Source organism: Achroia grisella, unplaced genomic scaffold (assembly GCF_030625045.1).
Source record: "Achroia grisella isolate CSIRO2021 unplaced genomic scaffold, CSIRO_AGI_Agris_v1 utg149, whole genome shotgun sequence".
NCBI classification, from domain to species: Eukaryota; Metazoa; Arthropoda; class Insecta; order Lepidoptera; family Pyralidae; genus Achroia; species Achroia grisella.
This window is the reverse complement of record NW_026712644.1, coordinates 4,551,198-4,564,786: the sequence shown is the minus strand read 5'-3', so window position 1 is coordinate 4,564,786 and position 13,589 is coordinate 4,551,198. Positions and strand designations below refer to the sequence as shown.

General features: G+C 40.3%; 1 protein-coding gene across 1 annotated transcript; it reads right to left on the bottom strand.

Moving 5' to 3' along the window:
• Positions 1 to 2,571: 2,571 nt before the first annotated feature.
• On the bottom strand, positions 2,572 to 13,316 carry LOC131840842 (collagen alpha-2(I) chain-like). The gene is made up of 3 exons (XM_059189037.1): positions 13,042 to 13,316; positions 4,113 to 4,697; positions 2,572 to 3,920 (listed from the first exon to the last, which is right to left on the bottom strand). Exons 1-3 carry the CDS (start codon positions 13,151 to 13,153, stop codon positions 2,632 to 2,634), a joined length of 1,986 nt encoding a protein of 661 aa, XP_059045020.1. The 5' UTR covers positions 13,154 to 13,316; the 3' UTR covers positions 2,572 to 2,631.
• Positions 13,317 to 13,589: the final 273 nt, after the last annotated feature.

Below are 13,589 nucleotides of genomic sequence, written 5' to 3'. Positions count from 1 at the left end.
AGAAATTGTCCTGATACTTTCTCTAGTAGTGGCTGACCCAACTTCATTCTCATCCTATCTTCCACTGGTGGCATCTGCTACTGGTAGGTAGCTCGCTCGGACACACCATTTTCCATCAATAAAATAATGACAATGCATGAAACTACCAGGACAACATAAGTTACATGTAGTACAAAGTTTGTAATAATTACCAAACAAGCCGAGGGCTCTCTTTAGGCGGTAACTGTGTCCTATATACAGAACAGCACTACCAACATCATGCGATCAGTATTACCAAATGCGTTGCACTTTTCTTGCAATACCTGACCTGAGAGATGCTCTAAGGATCTATACTATCTGTGTACCAAATTTCATTTAAATCGGTTCAGTAGACGTACTCTTGTTAATAACCATTTACTCTATCGCTAACAATGTACCAAGTCAGCTTGACCACGCGGTTTCCTATCGTGATAAATTCCTAGTGAATTTGCCACTATGGGCCAACTGATCTGACCTTATGCTCTTCCTGTCCTCCACTGGTGCCCCACCAGTCTTATCCTGTAATTTCATCACTAAGCAAGGTGGTGAAACGGCCTACCTACTCATTGAAATAGAGACTGAGGTACCTATAATACTTAATGTTAGAGGTTAAAATAATACTCAATTGCTTACTTTACTGTATTGATACTGAAATTGCATTGATGTTACAAGTATAAATTGATTCACAAATTTCTGAACGTACTGTGTTCTAAAATCTACCATGGCTAGATATCTTCGGCAAATCCTTGGGTTCATTTATGGACATCAAATAAAGCCATTTTAACGACATCAATGGTGCATCTCTCGTCTGCTTGTGTGTTAATCTGGACTTCCTAACTGGTAATTGATTATCTGCCGTCATTTTCAAAGTGTTGCTTGGTAATGACAGGGTAGGATTAAGTTTGCTACATAATTTGCTTATGGAATCAACATCCTGTTCTGAGGAAGATCTCTTGTGATTATGCTTCAAATCTTTGTCCACATTCAGATTAGCGATAGTAGAGTAGTAGCATGCTAGAGTTGTGTTGACTGGTGGAAGATTTCGGCCGTGAAGGTTAGGTTTTGGTTTATTGAAGGGGTACGTACGAACCAAATTGGGGTTGACGTCGTGAGACGCAGGAGCCGGGGGTAAAGATCTGGGTGTGAGGATTTCCGGGCAAGCACCGCCAGTTTGGCTCTTTGTGCTGGCTGTCCTCGAGGCTCGGCAAGCGGGACAGAAGCAGGTCGGATTCGTATCTTTGAATGAAAGCGGGGGTACTATACAGCATTTGGGGCAAGGATCTACTGATCCGGAGGATCCTGTAGGGCTTGGCTTTATGGGGCCGCATACAGGGAAGGATGGACATGGACAGTTGTAGCAGGGGCCGAGGAAAGGACCACAAAGGGGGCTGCATGGACTGCAGCCGCTAGGACCGCAAGGGCCGCAAGGGCCGCAAGGACCACAAGGGCCGCAAGGACTACAAGGACCAGACCCGCATGGACCGCAAGGACCGCATGGTGCACATGTACCACATGGACCACATGGACCATAGCCACATGGACCGCATGGACCGCATGGACTGCATGGACCGCATGGACCACATGGGCCACATGGGCCACAGCCACAAGGACCGCATGGACCACATGGACCACAGGGACCACAAGGACCGCATGGACTGCATGGACCACAAGGACCACATCCACAAGGACCACAAGGACCACATCCACAAGGACCACAAGGACCACATGGTCCACAAGGTCCACATGGTCCACAAGGCCCGCATGGTCCAATACCACATGGGCCGCATGGACCGCCCACGTTCGGCGGGTTAGGACCACACGGTCCACCAGGAGTGACGGTGCCCGCACATCCACAAGGCCCAGTCTGAATGTGATACGGCCCACAGAACCAGAACCCATAAGGATAATAGTAGTAACCGGTCATATATTGAATGCACCGCGCTGGAGTATTGCAGGGAGCGGGCAGACGGCACGCGCATGGTGTTGGGCAGCCGCATATACTGCAAAGTTCCTTGATAGTATCAACAGCGCTCGGTTTTCCTTCTGAAGGGTTAGAATCCACAGATGGTGTAAATGCTGCACTTTGGATTGGATAACAGAAATGATTATGGTAGATAGGATAGTTTTGGTTGGGGAAGACGGCCGATTGCGTCCGGGGTAAGTATTCGTAGGGTATCTCTGCTTGAGTTTGAGACGCGTCTCGTTGGTGATATAAGAAGCAAGGGCAAGACATACTCTTGTACAGCGAGCTGGAGGTCTGCGCCGGTTTCTCTGGCTCCGGCGGGAGTTCCTTCACTCTCAGCAGCGGCATGTCAAGAAAGGCTTTATTTAGATGCTCTCGCAAGCCCATCTTCTTGGTGCCATTTGCTGAAACGACGAGCGGTACTGTAATCACAATCCTAACATATTTGGAAAGGGACAGGTAGAGTCAATAAAATCATGTAATCGGTTATAGTTTATTGGTTTTAACGATTTCAAAATGCTTAACTTATTACAAGATTATGGTACAAAATATGTGTTTGCTATTATATTTCAAGTCACTTTATATTTACTTTATAGTTAGGGTAATATATATTTAGGTGAAAGTGAATAATTTATGATTCAAATAGTCATTTAAATTCTGTTATTCTTGGTTGGGGGTTCCTGCAACGTGGTACAGAACTGTAGCTCTGCCGGTTTCAATCTGGCATTAGCCTGTTCCTGCCTGGTCATGATCTCTCTGGGTACTACTGCGGGATATAGTTCGTAAATATACCGTTTCGGTCTCTTATGGTGAATGGGACTTCTAGTGCCTTTAAGTTTGTAGTTATCAGAATATTTCGTAAATGTGGTTGATGATATTTTAGCCGTTGGGGTGGAATGACTTTTGACTGGCTTTTGAGAAACTAAGCTTTGAGTACCATTGAGTGACGCTGAATGTTTAGTGTGAAAAGCCTCTAAAGGGCTGTAAAAGAATATATCGGGCTCATATTTAGGCTGAGCTTTGGTACTGTAAGGGCAAAATAAGGAAGCCATAGTTGGTGTGCTTGGTTTCTTAGGGTCACTACTATTGACAGAACCAGGCGTCATTGTGGAATTGAACGGGAAATATCTAGATATGCCAGCACGACTATCTTTAGAAGCTTCTTGGGAGAGAGGACACTTGATGTGGTTCGGTGGAACTACGCCCGACTTAGTTTGTGCTTTAGCTTGCGCGCCAAAGACTGCTGTAGTGGCTGGACAGACGCAACAGGGTCCGCATTTTCCGCATGGACCGCATGGGCCACAAGGACCGCATGGGCCGCATGGGCGGCATGGTCCGCATGGACCGCAGGGCCCACATGCCCCACATGGCCCACAAGCCCCACATGGTCCACATGGTCCACACCCACCGCAAGGACCAACAGGACAGCAAGTGCCCGCAACATGATATGGTCCACAAAACCAAAAACCGTACGGGTAGTAGTAGTACCCGGTCATGTATTGAATGCAACGTGGTGGAGTATTGCAGGGAGGAGGGAGGCAGCCGCAGCCACAAGGACCGCCACAAGGACCGCATGGGATAGGACAGGGGCAGCCACAAACGCAGGGCTTCGAGTAGGGTCGTTTTGACAGGACTTGAGGGAGGTTAGATTCTAAAAGACCAGTCAGGAAAGAAAAAGGAGATTGCGTATATTTCTTAGGGTAGCTGGAATCGGTGAAAACAGGCTTAGTTCTAGGAGGGCTGAGGTGTCTTAGAGGCAGGCGGGGCCTCGCTCTCGTTTCCGGCACGAGATTCGGACACGAGACGCAGAATCGCATTGATGGAGTCTTGCTGGGGCCGGCGCGGCTCAACGACGACAGCTGCCGCGACTTCCCGATCTTCGCGTACCCGAGGGGCACAGCCCAGGCCTCTCTCGCGCTTCGGGCCAGCACTGCCTTCGCTGTAAAGGGATGTTATGCTATTGACCTCGATTAAAATTCGTCAACTCTCAGGATCAGAACTTACGACTACCAAATAAAAATCAATAATAAATATAAACATTTATTGAAAAATACATCCAAATACAAATAAAAGTGTGTAATAAATATAAGCAAGAAATTTCAGCCTAAACAATCATTGTCACGAAACCGTCATGGCGTTATTTTCACCGCACCCGCAGCGGATATGCGCGAAGGCATTTTCTTGTCATCCTTTTTACACTCCTCTGGTTTCATCGGCATTGCCATGGGCTGACCCCCGCACATGGGGCACGTGCCCTCGCACTTCTTCGGCTTCGGGCACGGACACGGACACGGGCAGGGGCACGGGCAGCACGGGCCGCATGGGCCGCATGGGCCGCACGGGCAGGGGCATCGACACGGTCCGCATGGGCCACAAGGGCCGCATGGACCGCATGGGCCGCATGGCCCACATGGTCCGCACGGACCACAGGGACCACACGGTCCACAGGGACCACAGGGACCGCATGGGCCGCACGGTCCGCACGGATAAGGGCACCGACAGGGTCCGCATGGACCGCACGGAAATGAACAGGGACCGTAGGGCCCGCATGGGCCGCAAGGTCCGCATGGGCCGCACGGACAGCCACACGTGGGGCACATCTCCTTTTTCTCATCCTCTTTCTTCTCAGCATACGACCGTATCGAGCCGCGCTGGTCTCCGCTGCAGAGGAGGGTCCTCATCCCGGTGGGGTTGGAAGCCGACGTCGCGTACGGTGCTGAAAAGGACATCCAAGCTTAATACTCGGCCAGTACTGGTCTGCGCATGCTATTGAGAAGAACGACGGCGCTCCGCTCGCCGGCCGAGTATTAAAGCCTGGAGTCCGTAGCTGGCGACCACCGTTCTCCAAAATAACACGCGATACACAGCCGGTTTTAAATATCCAAATAATAAATAAATTAGTACGGGTCAAAGTAACTTCAATTATTAATGAATTAGTACGGGTGAAAGTAACTTCAATTATTAATAAATTAGTACGGGTCAAAGTAACTTCAATTATTAATAAATTAGTACGGGTCAAAGTAACTTCAATAATTAATAAATTAGTACGGGTCAAAGTAACTTCAATTATTAATAAATTAGTACGGGTCAAAGTAACTTCAATTATTAATAAATTAGTACGGGTCAAAGTAACTTCAATTATTAATAAATTAGTACGGGTGAAAGTAACTTCAATTATTAATAAATTAGTACGGGTGAAAGTAACTTCAATTATTAATAAATTAGTACGGGTCAAAGTAACTTCAATTATTAATGAATTAGTACGGGTCAAAGTAACTTCAATTATTAATGAATTAGTACGGGTCAAAGTAACTTCAATTATTAATGAATTAGTACGGGTCAAAGTAACTTCAATTATTAATAAATTAGTACGGGCCAAAGTAACTTCAATTATTAATAAATTAGTACGGGTGAAAGTAACTTCAATTATTAATGAATTAGTACGGGTCAAAGTAACTTCAATTATTAATAAATTAGTACGGGTCAAAGTAACTTCAATTATTAATGAATTAGTACGGGTCAAAGTAACTTCAATTATTAATGAATTAGTACGGGTCAAAGTAACTTCAATTCCATAATTAATAAATTAGTACGGGTCAAAGTAACTTCAATTATTAATAAATTAGTACGGGTCAAAGTAACTTCAATTCCATAATTAATAAATTAGTACGGGTGAAAGTAACTTCAATTATTAATGAATTAGTACGGGTCAAAGTAACTTCAATTATTAATAAATTAGTACGGGTCAAAGTAACTTCAATTATTAATGAATTAGTACGGGTCAAAGTAACTTCAATTCCATAATTAATAAATTAGTACGGGTCAAAGTAACTTCAATTATTAATAAATTAGTACGGGTCAAAGTAACTTCAATTATTAATGAATTAGTACGGGTCAAAGTAACTTCAATTATTAATGAATTAGTACGGGTCAAACTTCAATTATTAATGAATTAGTACGGGTGAAAGTAACTTCAATTATTAATAAATTAGTACGGGTCAAAGTAACTTCAATAATTAATAAATTAGTACGGGTTAAAGTAACTTCATTGCGATTGATTAAACGTCCACTGTTTACAGAAGTGTCTCATACATCAGAATTCTACGATCATTCCAATGATACACGGGCTTGTTGGTCTAGCTGTTTAGGCATACTGTCCTACCTCCGACGGTTGTGAGTTCGATTCTAGTACTGTACGATCATTTGTATTCATGAGCATGCATTGATCTGTGTGGAATAGAAAATCATTTATTCAAATAAACTTACATTGAAGCACTTTTGAATAGTCATCACATTTTTTTAGTATATATTTATTAAGCTCTACCATTTAAAATGATGTAGACTAGATTACCAAAAATAGGCGATTTATCTATTGTAAATTACAATTTATCACATGTCAAAGTCAATATTTTTATGTTTACTATAGATTTATAATTTTGTAACTGAAAAGCTAAATGTAAATTTTATTATATATACATCATCATCATCATCATCATCGCAGCCCGGAAGACGTCCACTGCTGGACATAGGCCTCCCCCAAAGATATATATATATACATGGAAAATCTGAACTCTGAATTTATAAAGGTATTTATTAGTGATCGGTCTGGCATCCATAAACTCTTGCTTAGTTTGGGACTAGATGGCGCTGTGTTAATTGTCTCAAGATATAAATGTACAGAAAAATACTAAGAGTGAAAAATTACGAATAAGACACGTGGTGTCTCCACGTGTCTTATTCGTAATTTTTCACTCTTAGTATTTTTTTATTACTCAAGGTTAGCTTTTCAGCGAGATTATGATACTAGCTACTCGCCCCGACTTCGCACGGGTGTACATGTATTACATATATATAAACCTTCCCATAGAATCACAAAAAAACCGCTTCAAAATCCGTTGCGTAGTTTTAAAGATTTAAGCATAGATAGGGACAGACAGCGACAGAAACTATTTTATACTAGCTGTACTCGCGACTTCGTCCGCTTGGAATAACTTTATTTTTCTAAAATAAAAGTAGCCCAAGTACTTATTACATCAGCTATCTGCCAAAAAAGTCCCGTCAAAATCGGTCCAGCCATTTCAGAGATTAGCCGGAACAAACATACAGACAGACAAAAATTGTAAAAAATGTTATTTTAGTGTATGTACGTATTTATATTCACATGCATGTAGTAAAATCGGTTATTTCAATATCACAAACAGACACTAATTTTATTTATATGTACATACTAGGTAATGAAGTGATAAGTCTTTAGGCAGATGGGGATATGCCAGTTAAGTTAACCTCCACGCGGTTCCACCTAGAAACCACTGGATTTGTCACGATGGGCTACCTTGGTTGCCATTCAAACTACATAAAACCAAGACATCGCTACGTCATGGATGAAGCGTGTTGCCATTCTGTAGCTAAGATATGTCTCTTACCCTGATACTTTCATTATGATTGAGTGTGAAGTTGATCTTTAATCGAAAGAAAGATCTTGGCAGGTACCTGATGTAATAAGGAGTAACTTAGGCTACTTTTATTTTAGAAAATAAAGTCAACGCAGACGAAGACGCGGGAACAGCTAGTGCTAAAGTAAAAATGTATCTGGATAAAGTTATACAGTCTTCAACCGAAAGAAAGAAAATCTTGGCAGGTCCCTGATGTAATAAGGAGCAACTTAGGCTACTTTTATTTTAGAAAAATAAAGTTAAATTCCACGCGGACGAAGTCGCGGGAACAGCTAGTGCTGAAGTAAAAATGTACCTAGATAAAGTTACAGTCTTCAACCGAAAGAAAGAAAATCTTGGCAGGTACCTGATGTAATAAAGAGTAACTTAGGCTACTTTTATTTTAGAAAATAAAGTTAAATTCCACGCGGACAAAGTCGCGGGAACAGCTAGTGCTAAAGTAATGTAACTGGATAAAGTTATACGGCAACTGATATTGAGACACTAACGTGACGGTTCGTCCTATCAGTCGAGCCGTAAGCTTGTTTGTCATATATGTATATACATAAAAAAGTTATAGATTGGCTTTCTGCTAATTCCACTTCATCCAAAGTGACACTAGCGTGACGTTTGTCACTTTACCAGGCGAGCCGTAAGCTTCTTTGACATTCATATATTGTATATGGACTATCTTATTGCTGAAAATGTACCCTGCCAGGTCGACCTCCACGCGGAAACCCCTAGAAACCAACGTACGTTCCTGGGAAATTTGTGACTTATCTCCCACTAGTACCCCGCCAGTGTAAACCGTTAGCCCATAGAGGTACACTAATCCACTGTCAGATTAAAAAAAGTCCTTCGGGACAACAACAACAGTACCTGAACAGTATCAAAGACATCACCCAACTGCCTGTAATTTCATGTCATCCTGGTACTTTCATTGTATCACACCTATTTTATAAGAGCATGGAACTGACCTGTCCTCATGCTCATCTTATCCTCCACTGGTGCCCCGTCAGCGTATACCGTTATCGCAGGCGGGTGCACCATTACATCATGGAAGACCTTCAAGTCTATAGAAAGTAGCAATTATCGCCTATATACATGAACAGTACTGCCTGTAACTTCATGCTATCCTGGTACTTTCACTGTATCATTTTATAACAGCAAGGAAGCAAGGAACTGATTTTTTGATTTTTCTTTCTGCCTTCATTTTCAGCCTATCATCCTACTACTAGTACATCCTCTACTGGTGCCCGCCAGCGTACCTACACAGCAGCGTAGATATAGATAAAGTGTCAACCGTCGCCTATATACATGAACAGTACCAAACATCACCCAACTGCCTGTAACTTCATGTTATCCTGGTACTTTCACTACATCCCACCTATTATTTACTAGCTGTTCCCGCGACTTCGTCTGCGTGGAATTTAACTTTATATTTCTAAGATAAAAGTGGCCTAAGTTACTCCTTATTACATCAGCTACCTGCCAAAAAAGGCCCGTCAAAATCGGTCCAGCTATTTCAGGGATTAGCCAGAACAGACAGACAGAAAATTGTAAAATGTTATTTTGGTGTATGTACCGTATTTATATTCATATGCATGCAGTAAAAAACGGTTATTACAATATTACAAACAGACACTCCAATTTATTTATATATATAGATAAGAGCTTTGAACTGATCTGACCTCATTACTCACCCTATAATCCTCCACTAATGCCACGCCAGCGTATACCGTCAGCACAGGCGGGGGCACTATTCCATTATCATGTATATCATAGTATCTTGTATATACATGAACAGTACCCAAAGACATCACCCAACTGCCTGTAACTTCATGTTATCCTGGTACTTTCACTGTATCACACCTATTATTTTATAAGATCAACCTATCATCCTCCACTGGTGCTCCGCCAGCGTACCTACACATCAGCGTAGATAAAGGGAAAGTGGCAACCGTCGCTATATACACGAACAGTACCCAAAGACATCACTTAACTGCCCGTAACTTCATGTTATCCTGGTACTTTCGCTGTATCACACCTATTATTTTATAAGATCAACCTATCATTCTCCACTGGTGCTCCGCCAGCGTACCTACACATCAGGGTAGATATAGGGAAAGTGGCAACCGTCGCTATATACACGAACAGTACTCAAAGACATCACTTAACTGCCCGTAGCTTCATGTTATCCTGGTACTTTCATTGTATCACAACTATTATTTTATAAGATCAACCTATCATTCTCCACTGGTGCTCCGCCAGCGTACCTACACATGAGCGTAGATATAAGGAAAGTGGCAACCGTCACCTATATACACGAACAGTACCCAAAGACATCACTTAACTGCCTGTAACTTCATGTTATCCTGGTACTTTCACTGTATCACACCTATTATTTTATAAGAGGATGGAACTGACCGGACCTCTTATTCATCCTATCATCAACCACGGGACTCGCCAGGGTATACCGTTTACACCATGGGTGCACCATACAACTATCATACATAAAAAAACACGACTGATAACGTCATCACTGTACCAGACACCTTCAGTTCTACAATATATATAGAGTGTCAACCGTCGCCTATATACATGAACAGTACCAAACATCACCCAACTGCCTGTAACTTCATGTCATCCTGGTACTTTCACTGTATCACACTTGTTATTTTATAAGAGCATGGAACTGACCTAACTTCAAGCTCATCCTATCATCCTCCACATCCGGTGCTTTTTATGTAAATAGGCAACAGTCAATAATTTTCCATTAGGTGGGTAAGTCAGTTGCTATCCCATTGAAATCTTATAAAATTCTCGTGTCACAGTTTCGTTCCCATACTCCTCCAATTCTCATGAAATTTTGTGAGCGTATTGAGTAGTTCTGAGAATCGGCTAACATCTATTTTTCATCCCCCTAAATGTTAGGGGTAGTCCACCCCTAAATTATTATTTTTTATTTTAAGGCAAAACAACGTTTGCCGGGACAGCTAGTCATATATAAAATTCTCGTGTCACTATGTTAGATACCATACTCCTCTCCGAAACGTCTTGACCGATTTTTATTAAATTTTATATGCATGTTCAGTAGGTCTGAGAATCGGCTACTATCTATTTTTCATACCCCTAAGTGATAAAGGTTGTCCACCCAAAACATTTTTTATTTATTGGAATTTTTTATGTTTTTATAATGTTGCATTAAAAATTCATACAACTAAATTATAGCCTTTCTGCCACCAACCCCATTTTTAATAGCGATTATTTTATATGGCAAAGCAACGTTTCCGGGTCAGCTAGTAAATACATGAAAAGCTCGTAAACTAAAACTAAATGTGTTGAAATTTCCATGCGACATTTTTACACTACGATGGTTGTAACCAAGCATTCGGTTCCAATATGATGGTAATCTGATTTACACAAATAATGATCCTTTTAAATAAAAACTTCACCTAACGTTATCTACTTTAGGTGAAGTTTTTATTTAAAAGGACAAATAAAAAAATATTCTTTTTTATATTCAAATATACCCAAAAACAGAGTACCTTCTTATAAATCTGTTAAAAAGAACTAAAACATACTGAATTCTCAACAGACAGAGAGAGAAACTAGACAGTCGTTTTTTTAGGTTTTAAAGTGTCAAATTAAACAATTTACAATTGAAATGTGAACAAACATACCTAAATTCTCAACAACAGACACAGAAACTAGGCATTCGTTTTTTCGTTCGTCTATACATGAACAGCGCTACAGACATCACGTTATCACGTTATCAAGTGACAAACTCATGAGTTGCCTTAATACCAGAATACAAAGCATCATAACACCCTGTAATTTCATTGCCCTACACGCTGCTTTTAATTCTTTATGTTAATAGTCACTATATACATTTATTAATAGAACTATTTTTAATGAAAATAATATTTCTAAAATAAAGTAGCCTTAACATTAGCTATTTGCGAGTTAAGTCCGTCAAAATCGGTCCGGCCGTATCAAAGATTAGCAAGAACAGTAATAATACTTTCATAGGCATTTAGTGAAAAGCTGTTAATTTGAATTTACAGTTATAGACATAGAATATAAGAATATTATATATAGAATATAAACAGTTGTGTATAGATAAGCTTATAAAATTATATATTCTTGTTCGAAAGGCAATTTAGCTTTTAAAAACAGAGATATCAATCAATGCATTTCTATAATGAACCTATGTATTTCAAACAATTAAAAAAGAAAAGCTGTTAATTTGAATTTACAGCTATAGACATAGAATATAAGAATATATTATATAGAATATAAACAGTTGTGTATAGATAAGCTTATAAAATTATATGACGACCTCGGTGGTCTAGCGGTCTAGTACACCGCTTTACTACCGATGGTCGCGGGTTCGATTCCTCGCACGGCACAAACATTTGTATTCATGAGTATGATTGTTTGTATCGGTCTGGGTGTTTTCTATGTATAATATGTATTTATTTACAATAAAATATCTATGTATATGTATCAGTTACGAGTACCCATAACACAAGCTTTAGCTAGCTTAACTTGGGTCTAGATGGCGCTGTGTGACTTGTCCTGAGATTATTATTATTATTATAAGCGGTTAAAAAGTCCTACATGAATAAAATTATATATTATTGTTCGAAAAGCAATTTAGCTTTTAAAAACCGAGATATCAATCAATGCACTTCTATAATGAACCTATGTATTTCAAATAATGGAATAGACAACGGTGTAGAAAAAATCAGGCTAGATCCCTCACTGGGTAGACAGAACCTTCTAGTATTGGCTTTTATGCAGACCTAGTCCCATTTACATTCAACTCGTCTCATGCATAGACAGCAGTTCCAGTGAAATGCATCAGAGATAGAGAATCTGTAGGGTACAGAAGTATCTTCAGGAATGACAACATGAGTACCAGGGCGTTACCACTTACCATCAGGTATGTAGTTCTTTAGGTTTCCAGTTCAAGATTTAGTCCAACAACCGAAAGGTAGGACTTATCTTGCGGCGTCATCTACCAGGCAACCATGATAGGTGCAGAGCACTTAAGTTTTACAAAAGATTTGCTTGTATGCAGAACTAGTTCCATTTAATTTTATGCTATCAGAGATATAACTATAAGGTACAGATGCATCTTCGAATAGCAATGCACGAGTATAAGGTCCTAGTTGCTGTTCATGTATATAGGCGATGACCACTTACCATCCGGCTTGATTGGTTTCCAGTTCATTTTATGTACGCATTAAAAAAGTTTAATCTAGTACCCATAAGCACTTGGCTTGGGACTAGATGGCGCTGTGTGAATTGTCCAAAGATAATAGGAACAACTATTTTTATTAATTTAATGCACATAATCCAAAATGAACATGGCGGATGTGATGCATCTTGTCGCTTTATGTACCAGGCAACCATAAGTGACAAAGAGCTTACACAAAAGATTTTATAAAACTATTGTTTGTACAAGAGTTAGCGGCCTTACCTACCAGGCAATCATGAGTCTAAAGAGCCTTACACAAAAGATTTTATAAGACTATTGTATAAGAGTTAGCGGCCTTACCTACCAGGCAACCATGAGTCGTAAAGAGCTTACACAAAAGGACTATTACAAGAGTTACTTACATAGAGTAGCAGGGTTTTTCTTGTTGACCGTAGTGGCCATGGGTCGCCCCTTCAAACATTTCAGCAGCGAGACGTTCTTCGGCAAAACCGCCTTCCTCAGAACTAGAGCCATGTTTTTTAATTGTTTTTTGTACTATTTCTCTATTAGCCGGTATGGAAAACTTGAAATTTTTCTATTTTATTGAGTTACTTGAGAATTTTGGCCATGGTAGTGGGCTGGATGAATGTGATGTGCCCGAACAAATGCGCCGTGGAATGGATGCGAAATTCAAATTTTCGAATTATTCTTTTTCATGTTCTTTTTATGGCTGTTTGGAATTCTATTCTTGAGTTGTTTTTTTTTAATAAACCTATGAGATGATTTTGCGTAGATGGAGAAATTTATTATTGTTTATTATTTATTTACTTATTAATCTATACATATAAATAAATTTGGAGTGTCTGTTTGTAATATTGGAATAACCGTTTTTTACTACATGCATATGAATATAAATACGGTACATACACCAAAATATTATTTTCTTCCGGTTAATCTCTGAAATGGCTGG

Excerpts from the sequence above, each read along its gene's own strand:
- LOC131840842 (XM_059189037.1), bottom strand. The coding sequence starts at position 13,153 with ATGGCTCTAGTTCTGAGGAAGGCGGTTTTGCCGAAGAACGTCTCGCTG. Across the intron at positions 4,698-13,041 it reads GAAAAACCCTGCTACTCTAT|CACCGTACGCGACGTCGGCT; the intron begins GTAAGTAACTCT and ends TGTCCTTTTCAG. Across the intron at positions 3,921-4,112 it reads TGCGGTGAAAATAACGCCAT|CGAAGGCAGTGCTGGCCCGA; the intron begins GACGGTTTCGTG and ends ATCCCTTTACAG.